At 40.9% G+C, this 16,633-nt stretch overlaps 1 protein-coding gene across 6 annotated transcripts in view; it reads right to left on the bottom strand.

The window, feature by feature from the left end:
* Positions 1-16,633, bottom strand: part of PDE1A (phosphodiesterase 1A) — a 188,525-nt gene that overhangs the window by 35,660 nt on the left and 136,232 nt on the right. For all 6 annotated transcript variants that reach the window (XM_073306084.2, XM_073306085.2, XM_073306088.2 and 3 more), the window contains 4 exons: positions 14,251-14,376; positions 7,274-7,375; positions 7,038-7,158; positions 1,598-1,679 (listed from right to left, as the gene is read on the bottom strand). In XM_073306084.2, the coding sequence (XP_073162185.1) occupies positions 1,598-1,679; positions 7,038-7,158; positions 7,274-7,375; positions 14,251-14,376 (431 nt within the window). The remainder of the gene's footprint in view (positions 1-1,597; positions 1,680-7,037; positions 7,159-7,273; positions 7,376-14,250; positions 14,377-16,633) is intronic.

A 16,633-nucleotide genomic window follows, 5' to 3' on the forward strand; every position in this document is an offset into this window, starting at 1 on the left:
AAGTACGTTGCCACTTGAGTCTGGCTAGCAATGGAATGGGAGATGTATTAAATTACAAGATAATACTGGAGGATACTGTTCAGTTCAAAGATATGACATCTTAACATACAGGATCTCCCGGTCCCAGGATTATTTCGGGGACATGTTGACATCTGTGAAAGGCATTTTTCTAGGTAAGCTTTCCTCAGCAAACTTTTAGAGTTCATATGGTTATTGGCCCCATAAAACTTAAAGTAATTATTTTTATCCCTATTGTACAGATGATGGGGGAAGCCAAGGGCCTGCATTTCATCTTTGAAAAGTCAGGCCCTAATTCACTATCCCAAGGCTACACATTAAGGCTCTTTACTTCGAATGTAAGCTCTTCAGAGAAGATACTATCCTTTCTTTAGGTGTTTATACAATGAGACCATGATCTTTGACTGGGGTCCTTAAGTGGTACTGAAATACAAATGATTATTATCTAATCACAATAGGTCCTAACCAGCCAAACACCTACAGTAACTCCTCACTTAATGTCATAATTATGTTCTTGAAAAATGCAACTTTAAGCAAAATGATATTAAGTGACTCCAATTTCCCCATAAGAATTAATGTAAATAGGGGAGGTTAGGTTCCAGGGAAATTTTTTTCGCCAGACAGAAGACTTTATATACATAGACAGTATAAGTTTTAAATAATTTTAAGCAAACAATTTAATACTGCACTCACCAATGATGATTGTGAAGCTTGGTTGAGGCAGGGGCGTAGCAGGGTTGGGGCGTGGGGGCTTGCCCCACTCCACCCACCGGGCATTCCAGCCAGGGAATGGTGTCGGGGAGCCGGGGCTTGCCCGCTCCCTGGCTGGAATGCTGGGCGGGCGGAGCAGGCAAGTGCCAGGTCCTTGACCCCGCTCCCTGACAGGAGCACCAGGCCGGTGTTGAATGGGGGAATGTAAATAATATTATACCCATTTTTCAGCTGGATTAAGTGAGATAGGAAATCACTTGCCTAAGGTCACACAGTGAGTCACCAGCAGTGCTGGAGATAGATGCCAGGAGCTTGTTTGAAGGGCCTTTAGAAAACAGTGAGTTACTTGTATCCAGCCAGCTTGACTCTATGGGTATATCTATGCTGCGATAGGGATGGTCTCAGAGCCTGGCCTGAGCCTGAATGTCTATACTGCAATTTTATAGCCCTGCAAGCCCAAGTCAGCTGACCCATGCCAGCCACAGAGTATGTCTGCACTGCAGTAAGACCTATGGGACTTTGAGTAGGTGACAACTTCTCCATGCTTTGCTTTACCAAATTCTAAAATGCCGATAGTAACAGCTGGACCCCAAGAGTTCAGATTTCCAGTACCCTGATCTAACCACTAAACATACTGTCCCATATGCTTCATATGCCATGCTGAAAGAGCTTAATGTCCCTTTGGACAACAGCATGTCACGGGTGTAATATGCTCTGATTTCTGTGAGTAAATGTGGAGAAAGAAACACGTTATTTATAGTAGTATCTACAGCTTTTTTAAAAACATCGTGCGCAGTGTGTGAATGGGGGATGACAACACTGCATGCGCCCACATTTATGAGAAAGAGAAAACAGCACTGATCATTACCTATTTGGGACTGAGCCACCATGGTAGATTTGCGGTCACAAAGTGGGGAAAATGGTAGCCCTAGAGCAGCCTCCTTGTCTCCCTGGAAAAAGCAATGTTTCATATTATAAGAATACATATACAAAGGAGAGAGCCTGAACACTGCTCTCTGACCAACTACTTCTAAAATTCACTTCTTTTCCTAAACTAAAACAAGCTGTGGGTAAAATAAATCTAATATTGTTTTTTAAATGAAAAAGAGAGAAGAAAAGGAAAAGTCAACCTTATAACTTAATTTTAACCATTTGTATTGAAAAGAATATGTTGAAAGCAAAGATCTTGTCAAGACCAAAGCATCTGCCACTGTGATTTAGTATTTGTCAGGGAAGGAAAATAAAAAGCATGTTTTATAAGGAGACCTTCTGCAGCCTCACAGCTTGGACTTGGAGCACCCAGAGATCATTCAACTTAACTTCTCTTAAAGAGACGGGGTGTGGGAAAGAAGGAGAAGCCGACCATTCTGATATTTTCCCAACTGCATTTTAGAATGCTGGGGCCTCATTGATATCCTGGACATTCATTGATAAATTTGTAATTGTAGAATTAAGTCGATTTGCAGGTGCATTTAAAATATAGACCTTTGATATTCTTATCATTTCGCACCGAATGATAATAAGGAACGGATGTCAGAAAAGCACACACAAAAAAAATTTCAGTACGACTGCTTAAAAACAGCCTCAGAGATGTTTTTAAGAGATAGAAGAATGTGCTTCAAATAGAAATGGAGGGTTTCACCACTTCTTCCCTTAAAGTCCAATTGAATTGCATAACCTAAGTGAAGCTGTGGATAGATATCTAGAGCCGGAGGAAGAGAGCAGAGAGAAAATATAAAAAAAAACTATTGGTGGCCATACATATAGAATGAGCCCAGAGAGAAAGAAAAGAGACAGAGGACCAAATTACAGCTGACCTTGTGCTTTATGCTTGAAAGTGGTAGACTGCCCAGAGACCCCTTCCCTCACCCTGCCCACATAGAAGGTACCCATAATTTGACTAAAGGGAACAGAAGAGAGCAGGAGCAGGTAGTATTACCAAAAGGAGCTAATGGTCCCCAGAAGTGAACCACATGAATATAAATGAAGGAGCTTCACTGATTTCAACTAGCTGAGGATTTGGTTCCATCGGCTTCTACTACACTAAAGGTTTTATAAAAAAAATATTGAGCTAACCAATCTGGCTTTGCTTTCACAGCTTAAGATGCCTCCAGAACTCCCCATTGGAACTGTGGCCTGATTATCTAATGTCAAGAGCATGTTACTACTTACATTAACATTGGGATTTTTGCCAGGGATAAAGTTACCTAACATCTGAGAACTCAAAAGTCAGGAAATTCATGCAAAAGTTAAAATCACAGAACTAAAAATCTAAAAACTTAACTCTCTTGAGCTTATGCCTTAAAATACTTCTTTACTGCATCATGTATTTTTGACAATTCATCCAATATATAATGAAAACTGTAATTTCTTATATAATGTATATATTGTAAATTGTGGTATAGGACCCAGACTTAAGATTTGACATGATCTTTAATTCTCATGAGATATAAAAGTTAAGCAAGCTAAGTTTGAAGAAAATCAATTAAACGACTTAAAAATTATTATTTGAAAGTTGAAATTTTATTTTTGTTTTAAAATAAACTCCAGCCTAGAGCAGAATGCTGTCAGGGCTGGGTGCTTGGTTGAGTGACCTCAGCTGTATGTTTCTTTATCATTGTGCATTTGAGATGGATGGGTGTGGTTTGTGTGTGTTTTTTTTTTTTTTAAGTGAAAACAACTTTTTTTATGATAATGTTCTAAGGCTTTGCCCTTGAAATTATTACTGATACATATTTTAAATCTTAGTGCCAGTTGAATAAAGTTTTCTAAGATAATGTCCATTTTCCATCTGTGCCCACTTTTAAAACTGCATATTAAAAACTCCGATGTTCTCAGAAACTCTCAGTTTCTGCTGCTTTTGTCTGTGTTGCTCTGTAAGCAGGCAAATGACATTTTAAAAAAAATTAAGTTCTGAAGTCTTGAAGTGTCTTTATCATATTTGGGTCTTCTAACATGAACAGTGTTTTACTATTTGGAAATTAACCTTTTTCACTGACCAATGTAGTATAGAATACAACAAACATACAATAAATAAGTTTCCAATTCCTTGTCAATCCTAATGTATCATCATCATCATCATCATCACATATTTTATAAGCTAGGTTGGTTAACAGACATCAAGCTGGATGTCAGAGCTCAAGCTCTTCATGGTTCATTTCAGGTACTGATTTTATTACATCTATTTTATTTATCAAACCAGTTTGAGTTAAAACAAAGTATTAAGCCTTCACTTGAAACTCAAACTGAATCTTGTTCAGAAATTGTAAGTTTAAGTTTTATGTTTTTATGGCTTTGCACCTTCTGGCTTTGGCTGAGACCAGAAACAGACAAACCAAACTAGTGTGGAATAGCTATTATCATCTAATTCCCAATCTGGATGGAAAAAGGAAATGAAATTCCAGCACATTTTCTACTTTCCATGGGTCCTGAGTTCAGTTAAATGTTATAACCTGATCCTGCAGTTCTTATATAGACACTGAAATCAATGGGTGGGAGGTTTGGCTGTGTACAGACTGCAAGACTAGACACTCCCCCTATTCCTCCCCTTTCCTCCCTCACCCCCCTCTCCCCGATCGTGTTTGTCTGCAACATATTTTAGAAGCTTTGGAGGTTCACCTGTCACTAACATTAACCAGAACTGTTCACATTAGAGATATGTGCAGCCTATATTCTGTCTCGACTGAGTGCACATTATCCCAGTTTCTGCTGTGTACATTTGAAATGAAGGTGCTATGAGAGAGTTTCATATTTTTATAATTATGAAATGCGTAAGTGTACTTCAGTGACAAAAAATTGTTTTTAAAAAACTCAAGTCTTTGAGCAGTTTATTTATAATCCAGTACCATTTTACAGTGAAAGGATAAAGTAGTAATTAAAGCATTAACCGATCCTGTGCACTCAATGATCAAGGCAGTACAGAACTATATATTGTTAATGCTACAGCCCTGGCCTGAACATATTGCCTCACTGTTCCATGGAGTCTATGTATCCTGCCTCCCTATGTCTAAAATGCTTCTACAGTTGTTCATTTCTGACCTTCTTCTGAGTAATATTCATCTGGGTTGATGGTCCTCCCCTTTTCCTCCAGCATTCTATATCATCATCATTTCCAATTACAGTAAGAGGCACCAACTGGTAACTCCAGACTTCAAGTCCTGATGTTGAACTTAATTAATGATCTGCTGCTGCTCAACATTTCCACAAAACTGGGTTTGTTCATCATTTAGATTAAGGCACCAGTTCTCCACTCTCTCCAAAGGCAAATCAAAGAATCAGTAAGGTCCTGAAGTTTACTGTTCAAAATCAGTAGTAAGCATCTTTAGGAATTGAGTGAGAACTCTCAAGAGCAGATGGAATAAATTACTGACTCATTCATTGCTCTGACCCCTTCCAGTTTAATGTATGACTACTCCTGTTTGAAAGCCACAAAATATAGCATAGCAAAAGGACAATCTAGATGGGCCAGGCAGCCAATATCTATCATTCCCTATCTGCTTTGTCAAAGATGTAATCACTGGAGGTGCTATGATATATCTAAATTAGGCTTTGATCAGTTTTTTTGATGGCTCTTTTTGTGACAACATTGCTGCTTCTCTCTGGGCCACCAGGTCCAATTTTAATTTAATCATTGTTGTGTTAAAACTTTGTGCAGGGCCCAGATTCATAGGGATGGGCGCTATATCCCAAATACAGGGAGGTAGTTGCTTTAGTTACTTTGCTGAGTCACGAAGACACTGAAGTATCTATATGCTCAACTTTCTTTTTCTTCTGTAAGGATATATTTTAATTTAAAATAATTATGGTGGTCTAAGATGAACTATTCAAATGCTGTACAGAACAGTAGGGAAATGCCTCTTACCCCTTTGGTGACCATCTTATTCCCACCCCACTAAAAGCTACCTATTTAAAAGCAAGTTAATTTCAATGTTAATGTTAATCGCTTCCTAAGAGGTGCCTAGAATATTCTTCTTAGTGCTATTTCTCCCACAGTGCTTTCTTACTGAGGGCATAGCTTAGTTGCATAGACTAAAATGCAGTTTTCTAAAATGTCCCCACTATTAAGTTACCTATTTTTCCCATTCCACTATTGCTTCTTTGTTATCATTTTAATGGCCCATATCAGAATGATCCTCAATACTGAGACAGATAAAAAGGAGGAGTTTAGAATCTATTTTTCTCTTATTTCAAGCAATTTCTAAATCCTGAACACAACAGAACGCAAAAATCACTCACTCATAGTTAATTGGTAAAGTGATCACAGGGGTTTTTTTTTATTGAGACAAACCCAGTTTTTCACGATGTCGTAGGATCCCAGATAATTCGTGCAAGACACCTGAAATGTCCTGTTTTTTTCATTTCACCACTTGAAATGTTTGCTTCCCCTCTCCCCCAACTACACAATGTTTGCTCAGTGGTATTGCTAGACAGTAGAATTTGCTCTGCGTTTACAAGCAACGGAGTGTTTGGAGTGATAGAAAGGTGGAACCAATGTAAACATTGTCAAAGCCCTTCTTCTTTACTTAAAATTAACATTAATTGCACTTGCTCAGTGATTCAAGATAAACTCATTGTTTGTCACTAGAAAAAATGATCCACTCTGTGAAACAAACACATGTTGCTATTGAATCAGAAGCTGGGAATAGTACAACACCACACATTTTTTAAAAAGTGCATTTTGTCTTTTCTACGACTGTTTCACCACCACAAAAAATACTGCCACATTGCTGTGCCGCTGTGTTTGATTCCGAAATTATGGCCACATTGGCAATAGAAAGATTGCCATTGACTTGAGTGGTCTGCAGAGCAGGCCCACAAAGAGCATGAAAGGAAAACTCCATCCTACCGATGTGGGATATGCACAGCACTAGCTCACAATAAGGGGGAAAGGGAAGCCTTATGTAATATGATATGGATACAACATTCATCTGCCTTCTTTGCTGAACACACATCCTTCACATACCCAGGTACTCCCTCCTACCCAATACCTCTTTTTAGTTCAGAGTGTATACAGATCTCTGTCTAAAGAATGAAATCAGCTTGACAAATTATAATACTGTTAGAGAAGAAAAAAAGCTAATGCTTTGGAGCCTGCCATCAGCTGAAATAGATATTAACCAACATCCTATTCATCTTACTCACATGAGTAGTTGTACTGAAGTCAGTGGGACTACTTCTGAAAGTAAGGCAAGCACGATTCTGATCACTTTACTAAATTATAACTGACAGTATTCTTGCAGGTAGAATTATAAAATATCTAACAGTGTAACTAACACTTTAACTATGTTAACAGATTTTGAAAATGGCACCTGTCGAAAAAACTCTTCCATCAGTGCCGTTGTCCACCGGTAGTGCAGTTCCCAAGATTTTGCTGGGTGGCTTATGTCTGCTGCATGTAGAATCAAAGACATGGCTTTGGCTTTGTCTATCCTGTCAAATCAAGGACATGCTCCAATTATCTCAGAACAGCAGCAACTGTTTAAAGTCTTTTCTTGTGCATGAACTCATTTGAAACTTCTAAAGAAAGGAATGGAAAATAACCTACCCCTCTGTCTGCTGCAGAGTATGGCGCATTGTTTTAATTTGCTGGAAATGTCCTGACATATCTGTTGACAAGACCATCTCAATGACCAGGCTACGAAGTTCCCTGAAAGCAATCAAAAGCAAAGTTACTAATTACAAGTAATTTATTCTGTTTATGGAACATTTGCTTGGGAGGCACTGGTTAATTCATATCTTTCTAAACAAAAATGAACACTTTTTTTAATTAAAAAAAGCACTTCAAGACATGATTAACAACTGGAACCTTATGTCCCTAAGGGGATTCTGTGGAAACAGCATACTTCACAAAATCAACTCTGCAATTATTATTTCAGAGTCATGCTGTTTTGTGATTCCTCTTTTCTAGTGCATAAACTATAATTAAGTGCAACCCTGGCTATAACTCTTCTGCTTATTTCACCCCAGTACTAGGATCATCACATTCAGAAAGAGAGGGTACCATTTAGACCGTTGGGTCCACTACAATAACAGGAGGATATAAGCTTCCAATTTAGCGTACAGCAGATACAATACTAATATTAGCTAGAAGGTTCAGGAGCCATTTAGGAGACTAAGAAGTGTCAATCTGAAATGTTAGGAATTCAGGCCATTTAAAATTCCTCTATTCTTTTCCCCTTTTTCAAGTTTGGTCAGAACAGCATCCGTGTCTAAATCCCCACCAGCTTAACACTATGGACCATTACAAACTAGCATAAATGCTTTCAGCCTAGACAGCTGATGGGAAGGGCCTATTCAGGGTAATGGGCCATTAGGAAAAACAACAGGCCTTAGGACAGGGCTTCCCAAACTTGGTTCATGGCTTGTTCAGGGTAAGCCCCTGGCAGGCCGTGAGACGCTTTGTTTACCTGATCGTCCGCAGGTATGGCCGCTCACAGCTCCCACTGGCCGCGGTTCGCCGTTTCCAGCCAATGGGAGCTGCGGGAAGCAGCGCAGGCCAGGCCACCACTTCCCACAGATCCCATTGGCCAGGAACAAGCCGAAAACCAAGTTTGGGAACCCCTGCCTTAGGAGAAGCTTATCCCCAACCTGGTGAGCCTTCCTGAGATCACTCCAGACAGCCTGTAAATAATGGCTGCTATGACTTAGCAGGTCATACCAGGGGGTGTGACCAGACCACATGACACTGATCTCCACTTTGGGTACCTGTATTTTTCCACAAATTGGACTGGGAACTGTTTTTTGGAACAAAGGGTTCCCGCCATATGGAAAAGCTATATAAGGCAGGGAGTGACATCATCTGTTGTTCTTTACTCCTCCACAACTCAATACCTGGAGAAGCTCAGAAAGAAAAGGTCTTGGTACGGGGATGGGGATCTCAAGTTGCAAAGCAATTGCACCTTGTGCCTTAAGAATCTGCAAGCCTGCTTGTATCATCAGTCAGGGTTAAAAATTGCTAATTCATATCCAGTCTTTCTAGTATTTTAGAAAGTATTTTCTAGTATTTTAGTTTGCAGTTTTGTTTATGTACTAGGTAATCTGCTTTGATCTGTTTGTTATCACTTAAAATCTATCTTTTTGTAGTTAATAAACTTGTTTTATGTTTTAATCTAAACCAGTGTGCCTTTGAATGGAAGTATCTGGGGAAAATTTCAGCTTGGTTTAACACAACGGTACTGTGCATATTCCTCTCCACATTGAGGGAGAACTGAGTAATAAATTTGTACTGGTCGGGGTTTTGAGCAGGGCAGGATGGTACAGCTCTGGGGTCCTAGGCTGGGAAGCTGGGGGTTATCTTGGCTGTAGCTGCTCTATTGTTGGTTCATGCAGTGGCTGGCCAAAGCCTGCATGCAACTGCAGCTGGGTGTATCCCTGCCTGTGTGAAAGCTGGTGAGAGTGTAGGACCGGGAGCAGTCTAAAGCCTGTCACAGCAGCACAGTGGGGAGGGTTCTCAGTTACTTCAGATAATTCTTTCCCAGGTGTTTGCCTGGTGGGTCTTTCCCACATACTCAGGGTCTAACTTGTCACCATATGTGTGGTTGGGAAGAAATTTTTCCCAGGTCAGATTGGCAGAGACCCTGGTGGGGGTTTTTTTCCTCCTTCCTCTGCAGCATGGGGCACAGGTTACTTGTAGGTTTCAACTAGTGTAAATGGTAGATTCTCTGTATCTTGAAGTCTTTAAACCATGTTTTGAGGACTTCAGTAACTCAGCCAGTGGTTAGGAGTCTATTACAGGAGTGGGTAGGTGAGGTTCTGTGTCCTGCAATGTGGAGCGGGTCAGACTAGATGATGATGGTCCCTTGTGACCTTAAAGTCTGATCCTGTGAGAAAAATGTGGTATTCAGGAGGTTCTAGAACAAACCCTGTTAAACATTAGTGTAAAATCCTATGTTTATGCTTTTACGATATGAGTTAATTGCAATTCTATTTAGAGGAGATATGATGGTTTATTATAAGTTTTGAGGCTGAACTCCCACAACAGTACGTTTAAGCTGGTGTCACTCACTAATTTCAATGGACTTACTACTGATTTATACTGGTGTAACTGAGTGGAGATTCAGGCCTCCCTTTGCTATTCAATTAATGATGTGCAACCATGGCAACCGTGCCTGCCCTCCTAATATGACACTAATTAACCTGCATCCCAACTGTTGCTCCTGCACATTGCTTTGAACTTGTACCCTTCAAATGAAGCAAGCCATTTTTTGTAAGAAACAGTTGCATGGAAACTGAGGGGTTTATATTAGTTATACTCTTCTGTTTTGGGGGCAAATAGGAAAGAAAAAACCCTAACACAAACCTGAAACAAACTCCTACCCCCTGTTTCTACAGATTTTTATTTCCTTTGAACTTTCAATTCTTGAGCTCACTTTTAAGAGTAATCCCTGAGTCCCTGCTCACCATGAGGCCCCATCCCCTGCTCCTCCTGTTCCCCGCAAGGCCTTGGCCCTGGCCAGACTGGAAGCCTTAGCTGGGCTGTGGTAAGAACTGCCCAGGGAGTCTGGACCACTGTGGGGAGCCCCAGATCTCTCCCTGCCTTGGATGGCACATCCAAGGAGGTGGGGATACAGGCTGGAGGTTGTTCTCGGACACCCCAGCACCCTGCGCAGGGCAGGTGGAGGGGCCAGGGCTCCCTGGGTGGTTCTTACCACAGCCCGGCTCTGGCTTCCAGATGAGAAGAGGAGGACCAGAGGGTGTGGGGTTGGGGGAAGAGGAGGGGCAAAGGGTGAGTCCATGGAGGGGGTGGGGTTCCTGCATGTGTCCCATGTTTGCTTTTTGAAAAGGTGGTCACCCTACTCGAAACCCAGAGGTTGCAGGACAAAATGTCTACCACCACTACTGCCAGCAAACACCACAGGGCACCCATTTCCCAGCATTGCTGCTGCCGTGTGAAACAGCTGACAGAATGAGGAGCCACTTAGAGGAGTATCACTGTACAGCTGGGGAGGTGGAAGCATGGCGGATCAAAGGATAATGGCTGGTGTGGAAAGGGAGACCAAATTCTGCTCACAATAATACCTGCACAATCCAATTGTCTTCAGAGGAGTTGCATGATGTGAGAGCACATTTTGTCCACCATGTACATAAAGCTGCAGTACTGGCCCAGACTGAAGCCTCTCTGTGCAACACCTTCTTATTTGAATGTATTTGTTTATTTCCTCTTTGAAATGAGGCTGAAAGGATTGATGGATTTTTGGGCAGGGGAGGTAGGTAAGGGAGAAGAGTATGGAAAGGATGGATTTGGGGCAGGGGTGTGAGCTTGGGTTGAGGGAAAGAGTGAGGAATGACTATACTACTTGGGGACTGTCACATGTATTACCCTCCGACAGAGCCCTTGTCACAATGTTGGCAGTACTTCACTGATTCAGACCCAAACCTTGTGTTTTAAACTTAATTGAGGCTGAGAGTTTATTAGCATATTCCCCCTGACGTTAACAGGTAGAAAAAATGGTAATGCAAAAAAAAAAAATCTCAATCACTTTCCTTTATCTTGATGAAATAATTAGCAAAGCCATGGTTTAACCAGGCATGGGCATTAAAAAAAAAAATCAGAACAACTGAAGAAAACAGGTCTGACAGTATTTAAATGAATCAGACAGGATGTGTGCTGAAAAAGTCGAACAAATTGTCATTTCAATTTACTGCCAATTTGCTTTATTGTAAGCTTCAAAGCTGCTATTTTAATGGCATGGATTTCAAAAAAGAGAATCAAAAAAGTTCATTCTATTAATAATTTAAAAAACTGAAGTGCTTCTTTCAAGTGGCTAAATGGATTTTCCACTGTGCTACTGAACCACTACAAACCATAACAGAGAAACAAGGATATTTTTGAACTTACAAAATGAATACCAGGCGATCATCATTTTCCAACCTGACCCTCAAAATTAGGTCAACCAGTTCCATAAATTGTGTGGGTATTCAAATCAGCATTTAGGCATGCACAGATTTATTAGAGGCACAAATATAAAGTGCTGATTTATGTGACCAAATAGAGAATTGGATGCCCTACTTTAGCTCAAATAAGTAAATCCATTTATTCATGTTGAATATCGGTGATATTGTAGCAGAATTTTCAGAAGCCTTCACAATTAATGATACCTACCTAAAAGTAAAATTGGGCTTCCTGCCTCTATTAAATAAATGTATTATAGTCTCATTAAAAGGGCCAAATTTATGCCCCCCTACGGCTGCCATGCAACCTTGCTGACTTCTCGAGGGTTGGACGAGTACAACGGAGAGCAGAATCTGGGCACTGTGTAACCATTCCATATAAAGAAATTCTGATACAAATATCTATACTAAAACCACTAAAATAAATAGGAAATATAGAATAAGTCACAATGAAAGGAATTTCAAAAGCAAGAGCAAGCACAATTGGAGAGTAGCTGAACAACTTCTAAAAGAGCATACTAAATTACCACTAAAGCAAAGAGAAATGAAGAGAAAGAGACAGAGAGCACCACTGAGCGAAAGCGTAAAGGAGCCACATTGTGTACAGCCCAGCATAAAAAAGAAGGAAAGTCAGTATGAAGATTGATCAGTCTTGGTAGAAAAGACCATTTTAGAAATACATGTATATGCTACAAAAACTACATTATTACAGTCCCGATCCTGAGACCTGCTCTGCTCCAGTCTCCCAGTGAGAAGCAGCATGGAGCTGAGAGATCTGGGTACTGGAGGCTTCTCCCAGCACTGAGGAATCCTCTGCTGTCATAGGGGCTCCTCTTCTCCCCTCCTCTAGCCACCTGAGGAAGGAGGAGTGGCTGGGATGCACTGGGTCCTGTTGATCCCAGGCTGCTAGCATGGCCTCTGGGGGCAGCGGGGTGTAAATTCAGGCAGCGTCCAAGTTGCACTGATTTATGTCAGGGACTGGCCCAGTCCTTGGTGACCCCAAGATCAGAGAAGCACAGAGGTGTCTTTGCCCTGGGCCTTTACTGACTGTAGCTCGGCTGGACCAGATTCTAGTCCTATATATCTTAAGGCCCTTAGATAACATGTTAATAAGTGTGACAAACATCTTGCTAGGATAAAATATCTATGGGAAAAAATAAAGACAAAAAGTACTAAACTACTGACTCCACATCTCCATGTAAGTGGCATAAAGATTCAGAATCTTTCACCTCTAAGTGACACAAACTGCTGGGGACTGAAAGGTATCAGCATCTGAAAGTTGTTTAATGGCTCTTCTACATCCCCAGAACACAATCACTTTCTTTGTATTCAGTGGCAGTCTAAGCAGAGGGATCACAGAGACGGAACTACCCTTTCAATCCTCAGAAGGTAGAAGCCTCCAGAACAATGTTAAGTCATACTGGTAGAGGCAGTGTGGATAAGAGAATACTCTCATAGCACAAGTTTAAAATCAGTTTCCAAAGCTATTGATCTTTGTCCAGAACTAAATTCATTTAAAAAAATTAAGGACAATGAATGAGAGTAAGTATGCTCTGAAAGAAAAAATAAAGTCAAAAACATGTAGCAGTCCACCTCAATCGTAGAGATGAAAAAAATACTTTATGTATGAGGTCTGCCGCAACAATTAAGGGTAATTAATGGATTAAAAATCAATGGGTTTTAACTCCCTGTATTGTTAAATATTAACACCCTTATTGTCTATAAGCCAGTTTTACATATTCCATCTCTAAATTCAGCTATATGGAAATGAATTGCCTAACGATGATCTGATTCCAAAGAGGAAATAAACGATTACATGCAAATAAGAAGGTGTTATACAGCGAGGCTTATGTCTGGGCCAGTACTGCAGCTTTATATACACGATGGGCCAAATTGTACTCTCATATCATGCAACTCCTCTGAAGACAATTGGATTGTGCAGGTATTATTGTGAGCAGAATTTGGCTCTCTGTCTTTAGTGACACCATTCCCAGAAGCAATGTTCTCCAGATGCAGCACACCTGCCTGCCAGTGATGCCACAATACAACTATTGGTTACATATTTTAGGGGTACTTGAATGATAACAGCTATACCGACCGCAACATAGGAAGACTTGTATTTTGTGTGCTCTGCATGCACCATAGCAACTTCCTTAATAATGGAAGACCTCAAGGCAGTCCTGACAATTATCATTTCTGAGATTGTGGCTCGAGTTATTGTGAAATGTCAGTTACAGTTCTGATCATCTCTTTTAATGCCCACTTAAGTTCCAGTGCTCTTACATGCTTCCATTTCCAAGGCTTCTTCAGTTTCAGCTAGAATTTAAAGGGCATGTCTACACTTCAGGCTGGTGGTATGATTCTCAACTTAAATAGAATGTAGCCACGAAAGTGGGATGGATTAGTTGCCTTGAGTACGTGCTTAGGGTCTTGGATGCGTACGTACTTGGGGTGGCTAGCCCACCGTGCTGCCAGGATTACATGCTATGTTTAGTGCACTAGCTCAAAGAGAGTTAGCATGAGTAAGTCACCCCCAATTTAACATGTAGACATACCCAAAATGAGGTGCAAAGGAGAAGCCCTACCCTTTTTATTAACTGGAATCATCGTTAATGTCCCAATAGATCTTACCTCCAGTCATCTTTGGTTAAATTTGCCAGAATGTTCATCTCTTCCTCTTGCATAAGCCTGTAAGCAGCACTCACATGATGATTTTCAAGAACAGAACGATCATTGTACAAAATTGCAACATCTGACCTAGGTATAAAAGAGGTATGATTAGCAACAGAATACTGATGTTAGCATAATAGAGAGAAAGAGGCTCTGTTGCCATAAAAGGGTCTGTTGATTTAGTTTGACATGCTATTTATTTCATCCTAGTAGATAAAGGTCTGAAAATCAAACCTCACAGATAATTCCTCGTCATAAAAAAAAAAAATGCAGCTATGCTGGTAATTGAACTCTCTTGCCATATTAGCCACTGTAAAGGGCAAGGACCAGATTTTGAATGTATCATTGTTTTCTCTTTATAGTATGTAATTAATACATCAGAGAGATTAATTTGTGAGGAAAATCCTGAAAAAAGTGAAATTAAGAGGAAAAACAATAGTGAAAAATTAAGCTGAAAGAGAAATAATAATAATATCCTCAAACAACATTGCTCCTTTTTCCACCTGTCTCATAAGCCTTTGGACCAGGTACATCCACTGGTATCAAAGGGGCCTACTTTCATGCATGCACCTATTACATCATTTTGCAATAAAACAGCTAATTCATGAGGTATACAGGAGAAGGGCCCAATCCTATAGTATTTACACAAAGAAAACTTTCATTGAATTTAAAGGCAGTTTTGCCTGAGTCCTAAGAAAGGACTGCAAAATTAGGCTCTCTTTGACTAAAAAAAATTATAATCATACAACTTATATGATATTATATGTGGCACAGGGACTGAGACTTGTACTTCAGGTTGTCTGACAGTTCCCATTCTAAAACCCTGTTTTCAGCTGCATATAACTTTCTCAAATTTCAACCATTTGGGCTAAATCCATGCTAGATATCTGCTTCAGGCTGATTTTATTTTGGACTGCGGAGTTAGAAAGAGGTGGGGGGAATTTCAGCAAAAATGGTTCAGGTATTTCTCAGAATGGAGTTAGGGGAAATATATGTTCTGCCCATCTGAAAAAAATTCTAAACACCATTTTGCAGAGAAGCTCTTGAGCCTCTATGCTATGGAGTGGGGATTTGAAATGTGCCAGAGGGGGTAATCTTGATGTAAGGGGTTTGACCTGTGAAAATCAACCTGAATTTGACCAAGTTTTTAGCCTCTGAAAATCTCAGTTCATACATGATCTGTAGAGACTTTTTAGAGTTTAGCAGCGAAATTTGCTCAAGATTCCACCTGTGCTAAGCATACTCCAGTCCTGGGTTATAGGGCCTTCCTGCAATTGCTCCTCCCAGCTGCTTGGGGCAGCTATGGCACCAGGGATGAGAACTGATCTTTCCTTTCATGTCAATGTCATGTGCCACCCCCACTCCACGGCTGGTGCACAAGAGGCCATTAGGAGTAGGAGTCGAACTGCTCAAAATCAAGCTATTCCAAGTACTCACATGCAGTAGAAGACAATATTGTAATGCATTCACCAACAGGGGGAGCTTTGCTACTGAAAAGTTGAGAAATAATATGCAGCTTCTATTCTGAGAAAAGTCTGCTTTGATTACTTTGTATAAAGAGAGCTCTAAATATTAGTTTTAAAGAGTTATGACCTTGCCATCACTAGTTATCATTAGTGGTAATTTGTTCATCCACAACAGTGTGCTTGACAATATGACCTCTTTCTAATAATTAGAAAAGGGCCCAAGCTTTGGATCCATACTTTGGTGGTGTATAAATCAGGAATTAGGATTGGTCCCATCTGTAATGCTGACAGACCCCAGTTGTCAGCAGACCGGATCTAACCTGAGATCTCTGGAGCTAAATGCATGAGCCTCTATTGCATAAGCTAAAAGCCACATGGCTCTTTGCTAAGGCTGTAAGAGACTCATCAATCTCTAGCTGAGCTAGGTGCCATGAGTGGAGGACAGAGTTGTCACGGAGTCCCCGGGCAATGCTCTGGAACTGCTCCCTATGAAGCCAGGCAAGACCCTGGGGAAGTCTTCTCTCTGGGAGCAGACTGTCTCCAGGACACACAACTCACACAGCTTCCACCTTCCTGGGTCTGACCTTGGAGCATTCAGCATCCTCTACCCCTCCATGCGCTTCCCACAGCGAATCCGCCCAGGCGGGGTCCTGGAGAAGCCAGAGGGTCCTGCACCCCAACTTCGCAGTCAGACACGACTCTCAGCCAGCCAGTAAAACAGAGGTTTATTAGACGACAGGAACGTGGTCTAAAACAGAGCTTGTAGGTACAGAGAACAGGACCCCTCAGCCGGGTCCATTTTGGGGGGCAGCGACCCGGACAACCACGTCTGCACTTCACTCCTCGTCCCCAGCCAGCCCCAAAGTGACTCACCCTCC

Source organism: Lepidochelys kempii, chromosome 11 (assembly GCF_965140285.1).
Source record: "Lepidochelys kempii isolate rLepKem1 chromosome 11, rLepKem1.hap1, whole genome shotgun sequence".
Lineage (NCBI taxonomy): Eukaryota > Metazoa > Chordata > Testudines > Cheloniidae > Lepidochelys > Lepidochelys kempii.